Source organism: Microcaecilia unicolor, chromosome 9 (genome assembly GCF_901765095.1).
Source record: "Microcaecilia unicolor chromosome 9, aMicUni1.1, whole genome shotgun sequence".
Taxonomy (NCBI): Eukaryota; Metazoa; Chordata; class Amphibia; order Gymnophiona; family Siphonopidae; genus Microcaecilia; species Microcaecilia unicolor.
The window spans coordinates 217,907,585-217,929,094 of NC_044039.1; the positions used below are offsets into that span (position 1 = coordinate 217,907,585).

Below are 21,510 nucleotides of genomic sequence, written 5' to 3' on the forward strand. Positions count from 1 at the left end.
AAAATTTTCTACCTTCCTCCATTTAAGAACAAACCAGGGTATGGTGAAATGGACGATCCTTCTCCTATTTCTGAAGATAGTTTAAATTTAACTGCATTTTTGGGGTCTTCAAAAGAGGAATTGGTGTCTCCATCCACTTCGATAGTTACCGTGGTGCTTGACTATGATAGAAACTGGCTCTTGAAACTTCATTTTCATCACAGAGACAGCTTGTTTCGTTCCCTACAGGTTCCTACATATCCAGGCTACTCAGAGACGCCGTAAGCAATTTCTGCTCATAAGACCCAGGGTGCAGTCCCTGGGTGCTCTGTTTCTTTTGAAATTTCCCTGTAAATTTATGATTAAGTTTAATAATGAGAATTAAATCTTTCTTGATCCCTCACAGTTGGTGATGTTTTTGAGTATTAAGAATGTAGACCAGGGCCGTAAGCCTGGTCCTCAATCAGTTGAGAAATCGGGTCCATAGGCTTATTCTTTTCTCTTTATTTGGTCATTATTATGTTTGCACTTTATGGATTATACTTCCTTTTTTATGCTTGTATATTTGCTTATATAGTTGAGGAACATGGTGAATGGAATGGGATTATTGTGATTTATATTTCCTTAATTACTTTACTTTACATAAGTACATAAGTAATGCCATACTGGGAAAAGACCAAGGGTCCATCGAGCCCAGCATCCTGTCCACGACAGCGGCCAATCCAGGCCGAGGACACCTGGCGAGCTTCCCAAACGTACAAACATTCTATACAATCAAGCCATTGTGACATCACTAATGAGGTTGGCTCTTATTGGTGGAATGAGCCACTATGACATCACAATAGGTTAAATCACTGCTCTATGTAATAAAAGTGAGCCAAGTACAAGACATAAGTACATAAGTAATGCCACACTGGGAAAAGACCAAGGGTCCATCGAGCCCAGCATCCTGTCCACGACAGCGGCCAATCCAGGCCAAGGGCACCTGGCGAGCTTCCCAAACGTACAAACATTCTATACATGTTATTCCTGGAATTGTGGATTTTTCCAAGTCCGTTTAGTAGCGGTTTATGGACTTGTCCTTTAGGAAACCGTCCAACCCCTTTTTAAACTCTGCTAAGCTAACCGCCTTCACCACTTTCTCCGGCAACGAATTCCAGAGTTTAATTACACGTTGGGTGAAGAAAAATTTTCTCCGAATTGTTTTAAATTTACTACACTGTAGTTTCATCGCATGCCCCCTAGTCCTAGTATTTTTGGAAAGCGTGAACAGACGCTTCACATCCACCTGTTCCACTCCACTCATTATTTTATACACCTCTATCATGTCTCCCCTCAGCCGTCTCTTCTCCAAGCTGAATAGCCCTAGCCTCCTTAGTCTTTCTTCCTAGGGAAGTCGTCCCATCCCCGCTATCATTTTAGTCGCCCTTCGCTGCACCTTTTCCAATTCCACTATATCTTTCTTGAGATGTGGCGACCAGAATTGAACACAATACTCAAGGTGCGGTCGCACCATGGAGCGATACAACGGCATTATAACATCCTCACACCTGTTTTCCATACCTTTCCTAATAATACCCAACATTCTATTTGCTTTCTTAGCCGCAGCAGCACACTGAGCAGAAGGTTTCAGTGTGTTATCGACGACGACACCCAGATCCCTTTCTTGGTCCGTAACTCCTAACGTGGAACCTTGCATGACGTAGCTATAATTCGGGTTCTTTTTTCCCACATGCATCACCTTGCACTTGCTCACATTAAACATCATCTGCCATTTAGCCGCCCAGTCTCCCAGTCTCGTAAGGTCCTCTTGTAATTTTTCACAATCCTGTCGCGATTTAACGACTTTGAATAACTTTAATTAACTTTAATTTACTTTGCAAGAGATATCGTGATGTAATATTTTTGAAATTCAATAAAAAAAACAAAATAAAAAAAGTTAAAAGGAAAAATAAGACACAGAGAAAATATTAAAATGAGTCCAGTCAGTTGACAAGCAGGTTCCATTCCTCCATATTGCCAACAATGCGTTTTAAATTCCTTTCCAAATTTTGAAAATGATAATTCACCACACAATATATAATGGGAGATCATTCCATAAAGAAGGCACCAGAAAATAAAAAGCTGAGTGTCATGTGGATTCAAACTTAGTTGATGAAGGATTCAGAAGATCATTTAAAGATCTTAATAAATGGGTCAGAGTGAACGGGATAACTTTGGGATTCTTTTACTAACCTGTAGCAAACCAAATGGCTTTAGAGCGCCCTTGTGCATTTTTTTCCCCACATGCTAAGGCCATTTTGCCTCAGCCAGTGACGATCCTAGGTCGGCTGCCACCTGGGGCGGATCGCTGATGCGCACCCCCCCCCCCCCGGGTGCAGCACGACCTCCCCTCCTGGTGCAATGACACCCCCCCCCCCCACCTCCGGGTTCATTCTTGGCTGCTGGGAGCAGCCGCACGGCTCTGGGCTCCGCTGACTCCCTGCTCCCTCTGCCCCGGCACACGAAGTAACCTGTTCCGGGGCAGAGGGAGCAGGGAACCAGCGGAGCTGACAGGCGCGCAGCTGCGGCCTCAGCCATAAAGGGGTAGATTCTATATATGGCGCCTAAAAAAAGCGCTGAAATCAGTGCCGACTAAGCGTATAATCGGTGCCTTGATTATAGAATAAGCTTAGGTGATATCTCAGCTCCTAAAACTAAGCGTGTCCATTTATACCAACAAAAATGTGGCCTAGATTTACACGCACTGGGCCATATTCTATAACTACGTGTGTAAATTTTGAAACGCCCATGAAATGCCCATTTTCCTGCCCATAACCACACTCCGTTTTGCCTATGCATGTTAGAAGTTTGGCGCATTTTGCTACAGAATACGCTTAGCGAGGCACGCACGTAAATTTGAATCAGTCCAATTTGTGCTCATTATTGGTCGTTAAGTGCCGTTATCAGCATTCATTAGCTTGTTAAGTTATGCGCATTGTTACAGAATCCGCACTGATTTTGGCGCAGAGCTCTAGGAACCGGTAGTGTAGCCAGACAGCCAATTTAGGGCGGGCCTGAGATCAAAGTGGGTGGGTTAAAAATTTCATGTCTGCTGCTACCGCGACCCCTCCCCCCCCCACAGTAAAACCCAGATTTAACTTCCGCCTCCCCTCCCAGTGCCCTCTCTCTCTCCCTCCCAAAGTAAATGGAATACCTGAGCTGACGAGGATCTCCAAGCCCCACCACCCAAAGACCTCCTTCCCTCCAAATGAGCTTACTTTTTGGGCTGTCTCCGAACCTCTGCTGCCAGACACCAGCCTCCGCCTGTGCTCAGTTCTGTGCATGTGTGAAAACTGAGCATGAGAATGGTGGAGGGGCCTGTGGCCGGCAGCAGCAGCTCGGGGACAGTGCTGGCAGCCTCCCAAGAAGTAAGCTCGTCTGGCGGGAAGTTCGTCTTCGGCTGGCGGGGCTTGGGGATCCCCTCCAGCCACACTAAGGGAGGTGAAATTTTGTGTGGGCCGGAGCCAAAACTGGGTGGGCCCTGGCCCACCCTTGGCTACGTCACTGCTAGGAACGCAATATAGAATCTGGAAGAAAATGGCTGATTTTTCTATTTTTTGTATTAATGCCCACGTGCTAATGTTCAAAATCAAAAATCCGGGAAAAAGTTACTGTGCATAAAGATCACTGAATCACTGTATAAGTAATTATAATTGAAATGAGAGGAGCTCCCTCAGACATTTAATCACCCACGTGTTAGTCTAATAAGACCACTCTCCAGTGGGACTTAGCACTTCTGTCATTGGGAGCTCACTCTCGCCAGTGATATGTATGTGTTATAAGTGTTCAATAGAAGTGCTAACGTGCCAGACACATCTATAATTTAGCTGCACTTGTAAATGTCACTGAAACAAGCTGCAGCTTAGTGTTCTATCGTTTGCAGCCTTCGGTGTTTTGTGGACGCCGAGCTCACAAGTGAATCTATTTACCATTTTGCTCTCCATCCACAGAGTTCTGTGGACACCAGAGTTGAATGTCCAGATTGCTCTAGATTTTGATAGCAACTGAGTGTGCTGTATCAGGCACTCTAGGCTAGGGTTACCATATTTTGTCCCCCCAAAAGGAGGACACACGCCACGCCCCCACCACACACACCACCCCGCCCCTTTCACACCCTCGCTCCGCCCCTGTCACATTTCCCCTCCCCCCTGTCACACACCCCGTCACCCCCCCTCCCCGTCACCCCCCTCCCCTTACCTTACTACTGCCCTGGTGGTCTAGTGACCTCTTCGGGGCAGGAAAGAGCCCCCTCTTTCCTGCCCGGAGCGCTGCCCTGCATGCATTCTTCCTGTTGCTGATCTCGGCGCTGATTCAAAATGGCCGCCGAGAGTTGAAGTCTCGCAGGTCACTTCAACTCTCGGCAGCCATTTTGAATCGGCACTGAGATCAGGAACAGGAAGGATGCATGCAGGGCAGCGCTCTGGGCAGAAAAGAGGGGGCTCTTTCCTGCCCTGACGGTGGAAGAGGTCACTAGACCACCAGGGCAGTAGTAACTAAGGGGAGGGGAGGCTAGCAATCTGCCCGTTCGTCCAGAAATCCAGACAAACGGGCAGATTGGCAAAACCTGCCCGGGCAGGCCCGGACATTTCCTCAAAAAGAGGACATCTCTGGGTAAATCTGGACATATAGAGGCTCATTTTCAAAGCACTTAGCCTCCCAAAGTTCCATAGAAACCTATGGAACTTAGCCTCCCAAAGTGACTTTGAAAATATGCCTCTATAGTAACCCTACTCTAGGCTCTGCTGTACAATATTTCACACAAATTAATACCGCAAGCACAGAACAGGGAAATCTCTTTAGCAACTGGTGAACTAGTCAAGTACTTGATATGCTGTACACAGAAGGGCCATTTGCATCTTCCGTGTTCCTCCAGTGAAAGGAGTCGGCGCATCCGTTCATAGATATGCTCACTTTCTCTCCATGTCTACTCACAGTAGTGTGGGCCCGCTGTGCACTCCCGTGAATACGTCCTCATCAAGCAAAGTCAAGTATTTGTTCTTGTGCAGATAGCTGCAGGGAAACAGAAAACACCATCATCTTGTGACAAATTACTCAGGATACGCCTACCTTTGCCCCTTTTGAGGAACAGGGCATGAACAACTCCTAGATTTTGGGTTTTTTTTTCCCTAATAATCTTATTTTCTCCCTATATCGTATCGTCTAATTTTATTATACAATCCATGTTCAATATGTGATACCAATTGTTTGTTTTCCCCTTTTTTTTACCTGATTGTTCATTATATCATCCGTGTTCTATATATATTACCAATTGTATCTATACTCTGAAATGGCATAAGTCATGACGGAAAATTGTAAGCCACATTGAGCCTGCAAATAGGTGGGAAAATGTGGGATACAAATGCAACAAACAAACAAATAAATAAATAAATAATGTCTCCTATACTTGACTATTTCTCTTCTGTACAAGTAGAGGAGTGTGGTAGCCATGTTAGTCCACTCTTAAGGTTATCAATAGAAATCAAACAAAATAAAACATGGAAAAGAAAATAAGATGATACCTTTTTATTGGACATAACTTAATACATTTCTTGATTAGCTTTCGAAAGTTGCCCTTCTTCGTCAGATCGGAAATAAGCAAATGTGCTAGCTGACAGTGTATATAAGTGAAAACATTCAAGCATTACTATGACAGTAAAATAGATACCATTGGAGATTCTACATGGAATGTTGCTACTATTGGAGATTCTACATGGAATGTTGCTACTACTGGACATTCTACATGGAATGTTGATATTCCACTAGCAACATTCCATGTAGAATCTATAGAAATCAAACAAAATAAAACATGGAAAAGAAAATAAGATGATACCTTTTTTATTGGACATAACTTAATACTTTTCTTGATTAGCTTTCGAAGGTTGCCCTTCTTCCTCAGATCGGAAATAAGCAAATGTGCTAGCTGACAGTGTATATAAGTGAAAACATTCAAGCATTACTATGACAGTAAAATAGATACCATTGGAGATTCTACATGGAATGTTGCTACTATTGGAGATTCTACATGGAATGTTGCTATTCCACTAGCAACATTCCATGTAGAAGGCTGCGCAGGCTTCTGTTTCTGTGAGTCTGACGTCCTGCACGTACGTGCAGGACGTCAGACTCACAGAAGCAGAAGCCTGCGCGGCCACATTGGTGATCTACAAGGGCCGACTTCTACATGGAATGTTGCTAGTGGAATAGCAACATTCCATGTAGAATCTATAGAAATCAAACAAAATAAAACATGGAAAAGAAAATAAGATGATACCTTTTTTATTGGACATAACTTAATACATTTCTTGATTAGCTTTCGAAGGTTGCCCTTCTTCGTCAGATCGGAAAGAAGCAAATGTGCTAGCTGACAGTGTATATAAGTGAAAACATTCAAGCATTACTATGACAGTCTGACAGGGTGGGAGGATGGGGGTGGGTAGGAGGTATGCATGGGGACATCAAAGCATATCATTGATATTCTAACAGGATGGGTGTGGATAGGTGAGGGGGGGGGGTATATATATATGTGGTATATATCATTCAGTGTAAAAAATGTAAGGAAGGATGCTATATTGGAGAAACAGGCCAGATGCTTAAGACAAGATTCAATTTACATAGACATCACATGAACAATACTGGTGCCAGTAGGGTTCCCACGCCTGTTGGTCAACATTTTACAGGACCAGGACACTGTACCAGTGACTTCACAGTGAGAATCCTGAAAGGTCAGAATGATTGAATATTTTAACACCCAACAGAAAGGACTTAACAAGGATCTGGAGTTCCTAGCCCATTATAAACCATAAAGCTGTATTAACATAGAGCCGGTCGGAGGAGTGGACGGGGCAAAGGGGAGCGGGAACGAGGCTGCCTGTGAGAATGAATGGCTGCGCTGACGGCGACGGGTACAGGACGGGTGAAGACAAAAATGCTGCAGGGAGTCAGAGACCGAGGCAGCGCCGGCGGGGAAGACACAATTAAGCCCCGCCAGTTCACCGGTGTGACTCGTTTGGGGGGGGCAATGCCCCCCCTCGCCCCCCCCAATCTACGCCCATGATAGCTTATGTAGGAAAAGCTGGATGCATATGTTGATTTATATTTAAGACCTTTGCAACTGGAGTAATTTACTCCAGTTGCAAAGGAATTAAATATAAATCAACATATGCATCCAGCTTTTCCTACATAAGCTCACAACTTTGGAACACACTACCAAATGTCATAGAAACAATGCACGACCTAACAATCTTCCGAAAACTACTAAAAATCAACCTGTTCAAAAAGGCATACCACAATGATCCTTCCTAAATACTATACAACGAAACTGTACCATAACTAGACAAAACCGAACTCTCTACACATGACTGCTTAAGCTACTCTGTCACTAATGAGCGTTAACGCACTACCACTTTATTTCTCATGCCGGAAATGAACTTCAATATTGGAATGCCTAACTTACTCTCTAAGTTACTGTCTAGTATACTCTATAATTTACTTTATAATTTATGAATTCTAATGCATTACCACTCTGTATTTCTCATTCTGGACATGGCGAACGCCATTACGGCATAATGTAAGCCACATTGAGCCTGCAAATAGGTGGGAAAATGTGGGATACCAATGCAATAAATAAATAAATAAAAAGTACAACAGAAGCTGAAGACAAACTGTCCTGGAGATTTACAAGTTGGAATATATACTTAGGAGTGTGGACAGGAATAATTAGGCAAATGAGAAGGGCAAGAATCAACTTCTATGTACATCATGATGGTGGCATGAACAAGGGCTCCTGGTTGAATGTTGCCTTGCGGTCGAGTGGAAGGGTATATATTTTCATAATGCTGGATTCTTTCTGTGCTCCACGTTGAAATTGGTATTTCCTTGAAACAGCAGAATATAAATTCTTGGTATACTTGATTACGTTCCTTGAAGTAAAATCTCTCTGTAGACAAAATCCCTTTGATGCAACCTATGTAGCCCAAACAATAGGAGACACAGAAGGGACACAAAAAGTCCTTATGAAAAGAACAGACTGGCCCCAAGACAGCTGTGCTTTTAAATTTAGTAACTAATTAAAGAACAAGAGGCCACAGCCTGGAACTGAAGAGGGAACAAGAAATTCAAGTGCCTTCCTGTTATACAGAGTGCTTCTTGGAATAGGTGTTGAATTTAAAGCGAGGAGCTGCCCTGCAGAGGGTCTGCCTTACAGCTCCTGAGCTGCAGCCTCTGGCCTCAACAGCGCAAAGGTAGTGGCTGGATGGGTAAGGGAGCAAGAAGTTTATTATAGGGCAGGTTAGGGGAGGTTTTCTTTGAGGAGGGGGACAAGGAAGTATATATTATGTCAGGGGAAAACAGAGAGTTAAAATGGAATCTACATGTGTTATTTTCCTTAAAAAAAAAAAAACCTAATAGAAGTGTTAGGTTATCCAAACTCAGCTATTCCTCCAGTGACTAAAATATATTATCTGCCAGTCCGGCCATTACTTGGAACAGAACTTTCATAAATGGAAAATATACCAATTACTACTACTACTACTTAACATTTCTAAAGCGCTACAAGGGTTACGCAGCGCTGTACAATTTAAACATAGAGGGACAGTCCCTGCTCAAAGAGCTTACAATCTAAGAAACAAGTGAACGGTCAGTCCGATAGGGGCAGTCAAATTGGGGCAGTCTGGATTTACTGAACGGTAAGAGTTAGGTGCCGAATGCAGCATTGAAGAGGTGGGTTTTAAGCAAAGACTTGAAGATGGGCAGGGAGGGGGCTTGGCGTAAAGGCTCAGGAAGGTTGTTCCAAGCATAGGGTGAGGCGAGGCAGAATGAGCGGAGCCTGGAGTTGGCGGTGGTGGAGAAGGGTACTGAGAGGAGGGATTTGTCCTTTGAACGGAGGTTACGGGCGGGAACGTAAGGGGAGATGAGGGTAGAGAGGTAGTGAGGGGCAGCAGACTGAGTGCATTTGTAGGTAAGAAGGAGAAGCTTGAATTGAATGCGGTATCTGATCGGAAGCCAGTGAAGTGACCTGAGGAGAGGGGTGATATGAGTATATCGGTTCTGGTGGAATATAAGATGTGCAGCAGAGTTCTGAACAGATTGAAGGGTTGATAGATGGCTAAGTGGGAGGCTGGTGAGGAGTAAGTTGCAGTTGAACCAATGAATATATCAGCTTTATTAGAAGATTCTCTTTCTGACGTTACTCAGCGAAGAACTTTAATTGTGTCTTTAGTATTTGAGCAAGATGTTAATTCGATTATGAAATTATACTTCAAAAACTCTTTAAAAAATTTTTGTGGTCAACGGATTTGGCTCTTCCATGATGTCACGAAATTAACACAGGATAGAAGAAAGAGATTCTTGGCTTTGAGAGGAGAAACAAAAAAACTGGGGGCAACATTTTCATTGGTATATCCATGTAAATGTTTGATAAAATTTATTGGGACAAAATATGTCTTTTTTGAACCGGACCAGCTTCCAGTCTTTTTAGATAATAAAAAGATTCCAGATTAATTTAGAGGTTAAAGAATAAAATTTCTGATGAAGATTAGAAGAGTGTGAATTGGCCAGGCCATTTTCTTTGATTTATCTATATATATAAAACTCACCCTCAACGTTCTGAGGACAGTGACGTCAGTGAAGCCTCAAAAGGGTTTGAAGGTTCGTGGTGGTGAAGCCACCAAAATCGCTCTGGGCCCCGCCCTCGAGGGTGGAGCAAAGGCAGAACAACGAAGGGGTTGGCAGGGAGGAAGGCAGGGAGGCGGGGTGGGTGGGAAATCGCTACGGGCCCCGCCCTCGAGGGCGGAGCAAAGGCAGAACAACGAAGGGGTTGGCAGGGAGGGAGGCAGGGAGGCGGGGTGGGTAGGAAATCGCTAAGGGGCCCCGCCCTCGAGGGCGGAGCAATGGCAGAACAACGAAGGGGTTAGCAGGGAGGGAGGCGGGGTGGGTAGGAAATCGCTACGGGCCCCGCCCTCGAGGGCGGAGCAACGGCAGAACAACGAAGGGGTTGGCAGGGAGGAAGGCAGGGAGGCGGGGTGGGTGGGAAATCGCTACGGGCCCCGCCCTCGAGGGTGGAGCAAAGGCAGAACAACGAAGGGGTTGGCAGGGAGGAAGGCAGGGAGGCGGGGTGGGTGGGAAATCGCTACGGGCCCCGCCCTCGAGGGCGGAGCAATGGCAGAACAACGAAGGGGTTGGCAGGGAGGAAGGCAGGGAGGCGGGGTGGGTGGGAAATCGCTACGGGCCCCGCCCTCGAGGGCGGAGCAAAGGCAGAACAACGAAGGGGTTGGCAGGGAGGAAGGCAGGGAGGCGGGGTGGGTGGGAAATCGCTACGGGCCCCGCCCTCGAGGGCGGAGCAATGGCAGAACAACGAAGGGGTTGGCAGGGAGGAAGGCAGGGAGGCGGGGTGGGTAGGAAATCGCTAAGGGGCCCCGCCCTCGAGGGCGGAGCAATGGCAGAACAACGAAGGGGTTAGCAGGGAGGGAGGCGGGGTGGGTAGGAAATCGCTACGGGCCCCGCCCTCGAGGGCGGAGCAACGGCAGAAACAACGAAGGGGTTGGCAGGGAGGAAGGCAGGGAGGCGGGGTGGGTGGGAAATCGCTACGGGCCCCGCCCTCGAGGGCGGAGCAACGGCAGAACAACAAAGGGGTTGGCAGGGAGGGAGGGAGGCAGGGGGTGGGAAATCGCTACGGGCCCCGCCCTCGAGGGCGGAGCAACGGCAGAACAACAAAGGGGTTGGCAGGGAGGGAGGGAGGCGGGGGGGGTGGGAAATCGCTACGGGCCCCGCCCTCGAGGGCGGAGCAAAGGCAGAACAACGAAGGGGTTGGCAGGGAGGGAGGGAGGCAGGGGGTGGGAAATCGCTACGGGCCCCGTCCTCGAGGGCGGAGCAACGGCAGAACAACGAAGGGGTTGGCAGGGAGGAAGGCAGGGAGGCGGGGTGGGTGGGAAATCGCTACGGGCCCCGCCCTCGAGGGTGGAGCAATGGCAGAACAACGAAGGGGTTGGCAGGGAGGAAGGCAGGGAGGCGGGGTGGGTGGGAAATCGCTACGGGCCCCGCCCTCGAGGGTGGAGCAATGGCAGAACAACGAAGGGGTTGGCAGGGAGGGAGGCAGGGAGGCGGGTTGGGTGGGAAATCGCTACGGGCCCCGCCCTCGAGGGCGGAGCAACGGCAGAACAACAAAGGGGTTGGCAGGGAGGCAGGGAGGCGGGGGGGGTGGGAAATCGCTACGGGCCCCGCCCTTGAGGGCGGAGCAAAGGCAGAACAACGAAGGGGTTGGCAGGGAGGGAGGGAGGCAGGGGGTGGGAAATCGCTACGGGCCCCGTCCTCGCGTCAAACGCCATGACGTTGAGGGCGGAGCAATGCCACAACAACGAAGGGGTTGGCGGGGGGGGGGGGGGTGTTGCCGACGTAAACCTTGCTAGCGCCCGTTTCATTTGCTCAGAAACGGGCCTCTTTTACTAGTGTATTAATATAATATCTCCTCATTTATAAAGCTTTCCTCCCCCCCCCCCCCCCCCCTGATTTTCTCTTTGTGGTCTAAGAAAGCGATTGATTGTAAATATAACATATTTCTTGTTTGTTTTTTTTCTCTTCTTTTTTTTTTGAATTGTATTAAATTACAGTCATCTCTGTTGTGACCCTTGTAAATGAAATATTATAAAGAAATAAATATAATAATAATAATAAAACCTGCTTAAAAATCTGGTACAAATGTTTACAGAAGCTCAAAGTGAAGGTCTACAGTGTCATAGCCACAGGTGGGCCTGGGTGGGCCAGGGCCATTCCACTTAGGGCTCAGGCCCACCCAACAGTAGCACACGTTTAGCGGTAGTTGGTGGAGATCCCAAGCTCCGCCAGCTGAAGACTTCCCCCTGATGGTAATGAAAACGTTAGTCTCCACGATACTGGCACCTGCGCATGTTCACTTTTCAGCGCATGCCTGCTGCAGACCGCCAAGGTGGAAAGAAGCATTTTCCTGCCAGCTGAGATATCTTTTGGTGGTGGGGGTGGGGGGGTTGGGGAGAGAACATTTGGTGCCCACCCACTTCTTGCCTAGGCCCACCCAAAATCTGTTGTCTGGCTACGCCCCTGGTGTAAGTTCTCTTTGAAACTTGGGGCAAAATCTGTGAGTAAAAGGTACGCTTGACCTCTGTCCCAAAGCAGATAGCGTGACATTGCCTGCCACCCTTTTCCTGTGTCTTTGATTTCTTTGTCCTTCAGTGCACTCGTCTCATTTGCTTTTCTCAAATGCCCATTTTGCCATCTGATGAGCGAGCGGAATTGCGTGCTTAAAATGTACTGTTAAAGAGGCTGGTGCTGGTGAAGACACAGCTGCATAACCTGAGATAAGTACGTCTATTTTTCTAAGACTCAAGTACATTGTAAAGGCAAGGAGGAAAGAAGCTCATGAACATTTTTAAAATATAAATCATTTGTTGTTTTGAAATGACTAGAAAGCAAGAAAATTGTGCAATAGAAACATAAATTTGGACCGATGAGGAATTGAGCTGTTTGTAGAAGAAGCTGGTTGCTTCTGTTTAACAGCACTAGAAGCTACAGTGCTTCAAGGCTCACGATCTGATGGTTCACTTATAAAATTAGCTGATATTAAGGAACTATGATTTTACACTGCCAGTGAAGAAGAGGCAGTGATGTACGAGATTAGCATGTGTACAAGGCCCTGCTCCCTTAAGGATCCACAGAAACTTCTAGTGGGTCTACCAGTATTCTATACTTGACCTTTTTCTTATCATAATTATTCTGAATAAGGACTAGCTCTTCTGCCTGGAATGACGGTGGAAGGAGGAATCATCTCTTGGCGAAAAAACGGGGGCCGTATAATACCTAACCCAGGGGGAGTTTCTTGTCCTTGGCTCCTGCTCCCTGGCCACTGCACCACTGAAGTAAGGGGAGCGTGTGAATGGGTACCCAAGCCAGTACACAGGGAAGGGAAGGAGTGTGAAAACAGTAATAGAGTCACTCAGCTATTACACTGGTCCCTGGTGGAACCTACTACTACTACTAACAGACATTTCTAAAGCGCTACTAGGGTTACGCAGCGCTGTACAATTCAAACATTGAAAGGACAGTCCCTGCTCAAAGAGCTTACAATCTAAAAGACAAGAGAACAATCTAAAGACAAGTGAACAAGCTAGAGGATGAGTGAACAGTTAATCTGATAGGGTGGATGGATTGGGGCATTTTATATTTCTCAAGTGGTTAGGCGCCAAAGGCAGCATTGAAGAGGTGAGTTTTGAGCAGAAATTTGAAGATGGGTAGGGAGGGGGCATGGCGTATGGGTGAAGGAAGATTGTTCCAGGCATAGGGTGAAGCAAGGCAGAATGAGCGGAGCCTGGAGTTGGCAGTGGTGGAGAAGGGTACTGAGAGAAGGGCTTTGTCCTGTGAGCGGAGGTTACGGGCGGGAACATAGGGGGAGATGAGGGTGGAGAGGTAGTGAGGAGCCGCAGACTGAGTGCACTTGTAGGTAAGGAGGAGGAGCTTGAATTGTATGCGATATCTGATCGGAAGCCAATGAAGTGATTTGAGGAGAGGGGTGATATGAGTATATCGGTTTTGGCGGAATATAAGACATGCCGCAGCGTTCTGAACTGATTGAAGGGGGGATAGATGGCTGAGTGGGAGGCCGGTGAGGAGTAAGTTGCAGTAATCAAGGCGAGAGGTAATGAGAGCATGGACGAGAGTTCTGGTGGTATGCTCAGAAAGGGGACTAGGTATGACCTAGAAATGGGACTAGGCCACCTACATTGCCTTCACAGGAGGAGAGGAAAAATAAAAAGATACCGCATTCAATTCAAGCTTCTCCTTCTTACCTACAAATGCACTCAGTCTGCTGCCCCTCACTACCTCTCTACCCTCATCTCCCCTTACGTTCCCACCCGTAACCTCCGTTCACAGGACAAGTCCCTCCTCTCTGTACCCTTCTCCAACACCGCCAACTCCAGGCTCCGCCCATTCTGCCTCGCCTCGCCCTATGCTTGGAACAACCTTCCCGAGCCCTTACGCCAAGCCCCCTCCCTGCCCATCTTCAAGTCTTTGCTTAAAGCCCACCTCTTCAATGCTGCGTTCGGCACCTAACTCTTACCGTTCAGTAAATCCAGACGGCCCCAATTTGACCGACCCTATCGGACTGTCCGTTCACTTGTCTCTTAGATTGTAAGCTCCTTGAGCAGGGACCGTCCCTCTATGTTAAATTGTACAGCGCTGCGTAACCCTAGTAGCGCTTTAGAAATGTTAAGTAGTAGTAGTAGTAATCAAGCCTGAAGGAACAAGACGGAACCGAAAAGAGTCCCATAATATCTACAAGGATAAGGAAATCATGAGGACTGTGACTGCAAGCTCAGATAGCCCTATTAATAAAAATAAAGGATTTAAAGAGAGGCTTACCATTTGGGAGAGAGGCCTCAGAGAGTGTACAGATTGGTAACCTCCATCTAGAAGAGGACCCATAAGAAAACCTACTAGACTGTAAGTGTTGAAGCAATGTTTTCTAATTTACTTCTTCCTATATATATTCACTGCTGAGCACTGTCCCATGTTTGAAGTTTCAAGCTTATTAGTATTTATCTCAAACAACTAATTATTACTTGAGTTGGTTATTACTCTATTTACCATTAACCATCTCTTTGCTTCATGTACAATTTCTCGTTCATATTAGATTTTCTAAATGTTAAACATCCATAGCTATCCCAGTACGTTTATGATACTCCATTGTAAAATTGGATTCTTACAACAAATTACTTTCTTATGCATTATTCTTTGTTATGTATCCTATACTGTTTATTGTAAGTCACATTGAACTCAAACTTGTTTGGGATAATGTGGGATACAAATGTCACAAATAAATAAATTTATAAACTACATGTCAAAATAACATGTAAGTGGTTTATATATATACTAGTAAAAGAGGCCCGTTTCAGAGCAAATGAAACGGGCGCTAGCAAGGTGTTCGTCGCCAACCCCCCCTCCCTCCCTGGCCAACCCCTTCGTTATTCTTCCATTGCTCCGCCCCCAACGTCAGGACGTTTGACGCGAGGGCGGGGCCCGGAGCGATTTCCCACCCCCCCGCCTCCCTCCCTGCCAACCCCTTCGTTGTTCTGCCATTGCTCCGCCCTCGAGGGCGGGGCCCGGAGCGATTTCCCACCCCCCACGCCTCCCTGCCAACCCCTTCGTTGTTCTGCCATTGCTCCGCCCTCGAGGGCGGGGCCCGAAGCGATTTTGGTGGCTTCACCACCACGAACCTTCGACCCTTTTTGAAGGAAGTCAGGGCTTGGCTTCACTGACGTCAGTGTCCTCAGAACGTTGAGGGTGAGTTTTATTATAGTAGATATATATATATATATATATGAGTAGAGAGGTGTGGTAGCCATGTTAGTCCACTTTTAAAGGTAATCAATAGAAATAAAACAAAATAAAATGAAATTACAGCAAGAGCCATGCAGTAGTCGGGTGCTAACTCCTAAACCTAAACCTTCAACTGTCCCCTATCCCTGATATGCAGTGGGAAGGGGGGGCGGTGGGGCGGTCCGCCCCGGGTGCACGCCGCTGGGGGGGGGGGGTGTCGGTCGGCTCTGCTGCTTCCCTGTTCTCTCTGCCCCGCCCCCGGAACAGGTTACTTCCTGTTCCGGGGCAGAGAGAGCAGGGAAACTGCTTTTGCAGTACAACCACCCGCTTCGGCCCCGATCATTCGATTCGAGCAGCGGTTTACGGTGTTGGGCGGAAGTGACGCAACTGTGGCATGAGCGTCTGGCGTTGGTTGCTAGGAGAAAGTACTGAGCTGCGTCCGGAGCTGGCGGTGATGGAGAGCTTCCAGCAGGACTTAGTGTGCGCCCTGAGGGAGGTGGTGAGCGCCAGTGGTAAGAATGCACTCCGGGGAGGGGTGCGCGCGCCAAGGGGGGGTTGCGCTGTGCTGCACCCGGGGGGGGGAGGTGCACAGCGGCGACCCGCCCTGGGTGTCAGCCGCCCTCGCTACGCCACTGCTGATATGTCCTGTCTGTCCTAACCCTTATCCCTTACTTGTCCTGTCTGTCTGTCATAATTAGATTGTAAGCTCTATTGAGCAGGGGCTGCCTCTCCATGTTCAAGTGTGAAGCGCTGCGTACGTCCGGTAGCGCTATAGAAATGATAAGTAGTAGTAATTTTGGCGAGCGTGCTTACGCGGCTTAGTAAAAGGACCCCTAAGTTAAATTTGGGTGGGAGCCTGAAAGGAGGACAGATGTCTAGCTGAAAAGGAAGAGGCCATGCTTCTTGAGGTAGAATGACTAGGGAGGAATACCTTGGCTCTGACCTTTGCAGCACCTCTTGTCCTGCTGCACATTTGAGACTGGTGTGAATCAGTCACGCTCTTTCGTTTTTCCAATGTGTCTTTAACTTTACTCTAGAATTTCGCTGTTGCAAGCGGGTGGGTAAGTCAATCTGTTCTGCTGCCTGCAACCCTTGCTGTATCTTTATTAGAGTGTATATTTGCTTTGGCCAGAACAGTGTTGAAAAGTTGATTTAGAATTAAAGTCTGAACCTGGACGTGCTGTGTTAGGCTGACTCCAGTTGCCCGGCTGTGCCATCCCCATCAACTACTTGCAATAATAAACACAACGGGGAATGTGTGTACTTTGGCATCAGCTGTAACGTTTCGCTGTGCCCGCGGCCTATGCAAACAGCAGTGAAGTATTAAGTACGGAGCGATACTTCATTATAGCTCTGCCTTAGAAATAGATAACAGGGTGGCGCTCAGGTTAAATTAGCTAATCCTGTGAGGGGTTGAGGCACCTCAAGGCGACAAACTAACAGCAGGAGGCGTGAATACATGCAACTGATGGGGTGATTCTTGCTGGCTATATTCGTGTTTCACAGTGGTTCGACAGACATTTTTACTCCAACCTTTGGTCCAGGGCCGCCGAGAGACTGGGCCGGGCCTAGGGGCAAGGCCGCCCCCCACCCCGAGGTCGCCGCTGCCGCTCCCCCCCTCCACCCGACCCCCTCAGTCCACCACCGGGCCGGGCCCCCTGCATTGACATCACAGCGCCTCTCACCTCTGTGTGAAAGCGCTGCAGGCAGCAGATCGCTTCCCTTCGGGCCTCCTTCCCTCCCTGTGTCCCGCCCTCGCGGAAGTTACGTCAGACGAGGGTGGGATACAGGGAGGGAAGGAGGCCCGAAGGGAGGCGATCTGCTGCCTGCTGCCTGCAGTGCTTTCACACGGAAGTGAGAGGTGCTGTGATTTTAATTCAGGGGGCCCGGCCCGGTGGCAGACAGTCGACGACGGAGGGCAGGTGGGACTGCGGCGCCGGGCCCCCCTTGGAGGCCCGGGCCCGGGGAATTTTGTCCCCCCTGCCCCCCCTCTCGGCAGCCCTGATTTGGCCAATAAGGGAATGCACATTAACTGGACGTGATCCGAGGGTGGGAGGGGAGGGTAGAAGAACTGTGATAACAGAAACAATACCACATTTTGTAATTTAATTTCCTGATTTCTTTTTTATTGTTTTGCTATACACACAGCTGCATTTTCAACTCTACCAAAGCTTTTTCAATTTACTAATGTGAACACTGACAAATTTATGAAACCATCTAGCAGGGAGGAAGCCTTGCACAGAGGGTTCAGGGCAGTGGTGTGCTGGAGCCGGCTCGCACCGGCTCGCAAGAGCCGCTTGTTAAATTTTGACAGCTCTTGTGAGACGGTTGTTGTTCGGGGCGAGCCGGCTCCATTGCGGGAGGTAAGCATGGCAGGAGGGCGCCATCACAGGCCATGCTTACCTCCCCTGCCGCTCCGAAGCATGTACAACAATGTCCTTCGCCCCCACCCTCCCCTCCCGCTCCCATCCGTCTTTTTTTAATTACCTCCGTCAAAGCGCACGCTATTTAAAGCCCTGCTGCGTGCTGGCCGTCTTCAGGCTTCCCCTGCTTGCTTCGGATGATGTTCGTGCCTTAGTCCCGTCTTCATTCTGACGTCATTTCCTTTTTTCGCGAAGGCGGGACTAAGGCACGAACATCATCCAGCAGGGGAAGCCTGGAGACGGCCAGCACGCAGCAGGGCTTTAAATAGCGCGCGCTTCGACGGAAGTAATTAAAAAAAGACAGATGGGAGCGGGAGGGGAGGATGGGGGTGAAGGACATCGTTGGACATGCTTCGGAGCGGCAGGGAAGGGCAGGGGAGGGAGGAGAATCGCTGGGTATGGATGGGTAGAGGGGGCAGGGAAGAGAATTGCATGGATGGGTAGAGGGGGGCAGGGGAGAGACTTGCTGGGCATGGATGGGTAGAGGGGGCAGGGGAGAGACTTGCTGGGCATGGGTGGGTAGAGGGGGGCAGGGGAGAGACCTGCTGGGCATGGATGGGTAGAGGGGGGCAGGGGAGAGGCTTGCTGGGCATGGGTGGGTAGAGGGGGGCAGGGGAGAGACTTGCTGGGCATGGATGGGTAGAGGGGGGCAGGGGAGAGAAGAGAATTGCTGGGTATGGATGGATAGAGAGGGGCAGGGGAGAGAGGAGAGTTTCAGGACATGGATGGAGGGGAGAGCAAGAGAAATTCTGGACATGGATGGAGGGGAGAGAAGGGAGAGAGAAGAAATTATGGACATGGAGGGAAGATAGAGGAAGGAGATTAGATGAGGGAAAAGGAAGTGAGGAGAGATACTGCACATGGATGGAGAAAATAGGCAGAAGCTGGATCCACTGTACAGTCAAGTATGCGGAGGACCAGAAATGAAGAAGAAAGGAGGAAAGAAAAGAAATAAATGGAAAGGAAGCCCTGGAAACGGAGTCAAGGGAACAGATAGAGAGCAGCAGAATCAGAGAAACAAAGTCACCAGACAACAAAGGTAGAAAAAAAATAATTTTATTTTCATTATAGTGTTTGGAATATGTCCACTTTGAGAATCAGGTGCTGAACGTTAAAAGTTTATATTTATTTACTTATTTATGGCATTTTATCCCATATTAAACATGAATTAGATTGGAATCTGGGATCATTTAATTTTTTTTTCCTGGAGAGAGTAATGTGTTGGCCGCCCCCCCCCCCCCCCCCCCCGGGTATAGCCAACTCTGCATTTTTTTTTTTTTGGGGGGGGCGCAGAGGTGGGTGGGGGGTGCAGTGGTAGACGGGGGGGCGCAGAGGTGGATGGGGGAGCACTGAGGTGGACGGGGGGGGGGGGGGGGGCGCAGAGGTGGATGGGGGGGCGCCGAGGTGGACCGGGGAGACAGCCTGTTGTTAAAAATTTACCAGCACACCACTGGTTCAGGGGTTTTTTCATCTCAAGCTATTCTTGATCCACTTCAATCTGGCTTTCGTCCCCTTCATTCAACTGAAACAACGCTTGCTAAAGTCTCCAATGATCTGTTCCTGGCCAGATCCAAAGGTCTCTATTCTATTCTATCCTCATCCTTCTCGATCCATCTGCTGCTTTTGACACTGTTGATCACAGCCTACTCCTTGATACGCTGTCCTCACTTGGATTTCAGGGCGCTGTTCTTTCCTGGTTTTCTTCATATCTCTCCAAGTGTACCTTTAGTGCATACTCTAGTGGATCCTCCTCTACTTCTATCCCACTGTCAGTTGGTCTACCTCAGGGATCTGTCCTGGGACCAGGGGCATAGCCAGGGACCCAATTTTGGGTGGGCCTGAGCCCAAGATGGGTGGGCAGAAGAACTCCACCTTGTCCCACAACTGATTTAGTCTCTCCTTCTCTCGCCTGCATGACATATTGTCTCTCAATCATCCCCCTCCCCCGTATGCTTTTTAAATAGTCACTGGCAGCGAGCAGCGACTAATACACACTGCTCATGTTGGCCCCAAACCTTCTTTCTGATACAACTTCCTGTTTCCGCATAGGCGGGAATACATCAGAGGGAAGGCTGTGGGGCCGGAGTGAGCAGTATGTATCAGTCGCTGCTCGCTGCAAGCAAAGATCTGCTATTTACAAAGTATGTAGGAGGGGCGAGAGTTTTTGGCAGGTGGGGCTTGGGAATCCCTGCCAGCCACATCATAGCTGTGCTGCTACTGGGTGGGCCTGAGCCCAAAGTGGGTGGGCCTGGGCTCAGGCCACTGCCTGGGACCTCTTCTTTTTTCCATCTATACTTCTTCCCTTGGTACTCTGATCTCATCCCATGGTTTTCAGTATCATCTTTACACTAATGACTCCCAGATCTACATCTCCACACCAGAAATCTCAGCCGAAACCCAGGCCAAAGTATCAGCCTGCCTGTCTGACATTGCTGCCTGGATATCTCAGCGCCATCTGAAACTAAACATGACCAAAACTGAGTTTCTCATCTTTTCCCCTAAACCAACCTCTCCTCCTCCCCCATTCTCTATTTCTGTGGATAACACTCTCATCCTTCCTGTCTCATCAGCTCGTAACCTTGGAGTCATCTTCGACTCCTCCCTCTCCTTCTCTGCACATATTCAGCAGACTGCTAAAACCTGTCGTTTCTTTCTCTATAATATCAGCAAAATTCACCCTTTCCTTTCTGAGCACACTACCAGAACCCTCATCCACACTCTTATCACCTCTCACTTAGACTATTGCAACTTGCTTCTCACAGGTCTCCCACTTAGCCATCTCTCTCCTCTTCAATCTGTTCAAAATTCTGCTGCACGACTAATATTCCGCCTGTGTCGTTATGCTCATATTAGCCCTCTCCTCATCACTTCACTGGCTTCCTATCCGTTTCTGCATACAGTTCAAATGCCTCTTATTGACCTATAAGTGCATTCACTCTGCAGCTCCTCAGTACCTCTCCACTCTCATCTCTCCCTACATTCCTCCGCGGGAACTCCGTTCACTGGGTAAATCTCTCTTATCTGCACCCTTCTCCTCCACTGCTAATTCCAGACTCCGTTCTTTGTATCTTGCTGCACCATATGCCTGGAATAGATTTCCTGAGCCGGTACGTCAAGCTCCATCTCTGGCTGTCTTCAAATCTAAGCTAAAAGCCCACCTTTATCATGCTCCTCCGTGGCTGGGAGTTTTACAATATGTATACCCAAGTTTGATTTGTCCTTGCCATTCTCTGGGCACAGACCGTAGAAGTCTGCCTAGCACTGTTCTTGTACTAAAAGTTCATAAGATTCTGGAATCCTAAAGAGTTACAAGATTCCGGAATTCCAATTAGTAGCAACATTCCATGTAGAACCCAAAAGAGTAACGTGGAGGGGCATGATCGAACGGCACTGGTGAAATAGATCGCCGACGATCTATTCTGGCAGCGACGCAGCAGCTGGCCGTAACCGTATTATCGAAAAAGATGGCCGGCCATCTTTTCTTTCGATAATACGGTTTGGACCGGCCAAATGCCAGAGTTCGCCGGGTTTGAGATCGCCGGTTTTGTTTTTCAGTGATAATGGAAAAAAAATGCCGGTGATCTCAAACCCAGCGAAATCCAAGGCATTTGGTCATGGGAGGAGCCAGCATTTGTAGTGCACTGGTCCCCCTGACATGCCAGGACACCAACCTGGCACCCTAGGGGGCACTTCTAAAAATTAAAAAAAAAATAGCTCCCAGGTG

The 21,510-nt window shown here is 48.3% G+C and overlaps 1 protein-coding gene across 1 annotated transcript in view; it reads right to left on the reverse strand.

The window, feature by feature from the left end:
- The window catches only part of TSHR (thyroid stimulating hormone receptor), a 224,508-nt gene that overhangs the window by 22,171 nt on the left and 180,827 nt on the right, over window positions 1–21,510 (reverse strand). Inside the window, exon 9 of the mRNA XM_030215109.1 lies at window positions 4,954–5,031. Within this exon, the coding sequence (XP_030070969.1) occupies window positions 4,954–5,031 (78 nt within the window). The remainder of the gene's footprint in view (window positions 1–4,953; window positions 5,032–21,510) is intronic.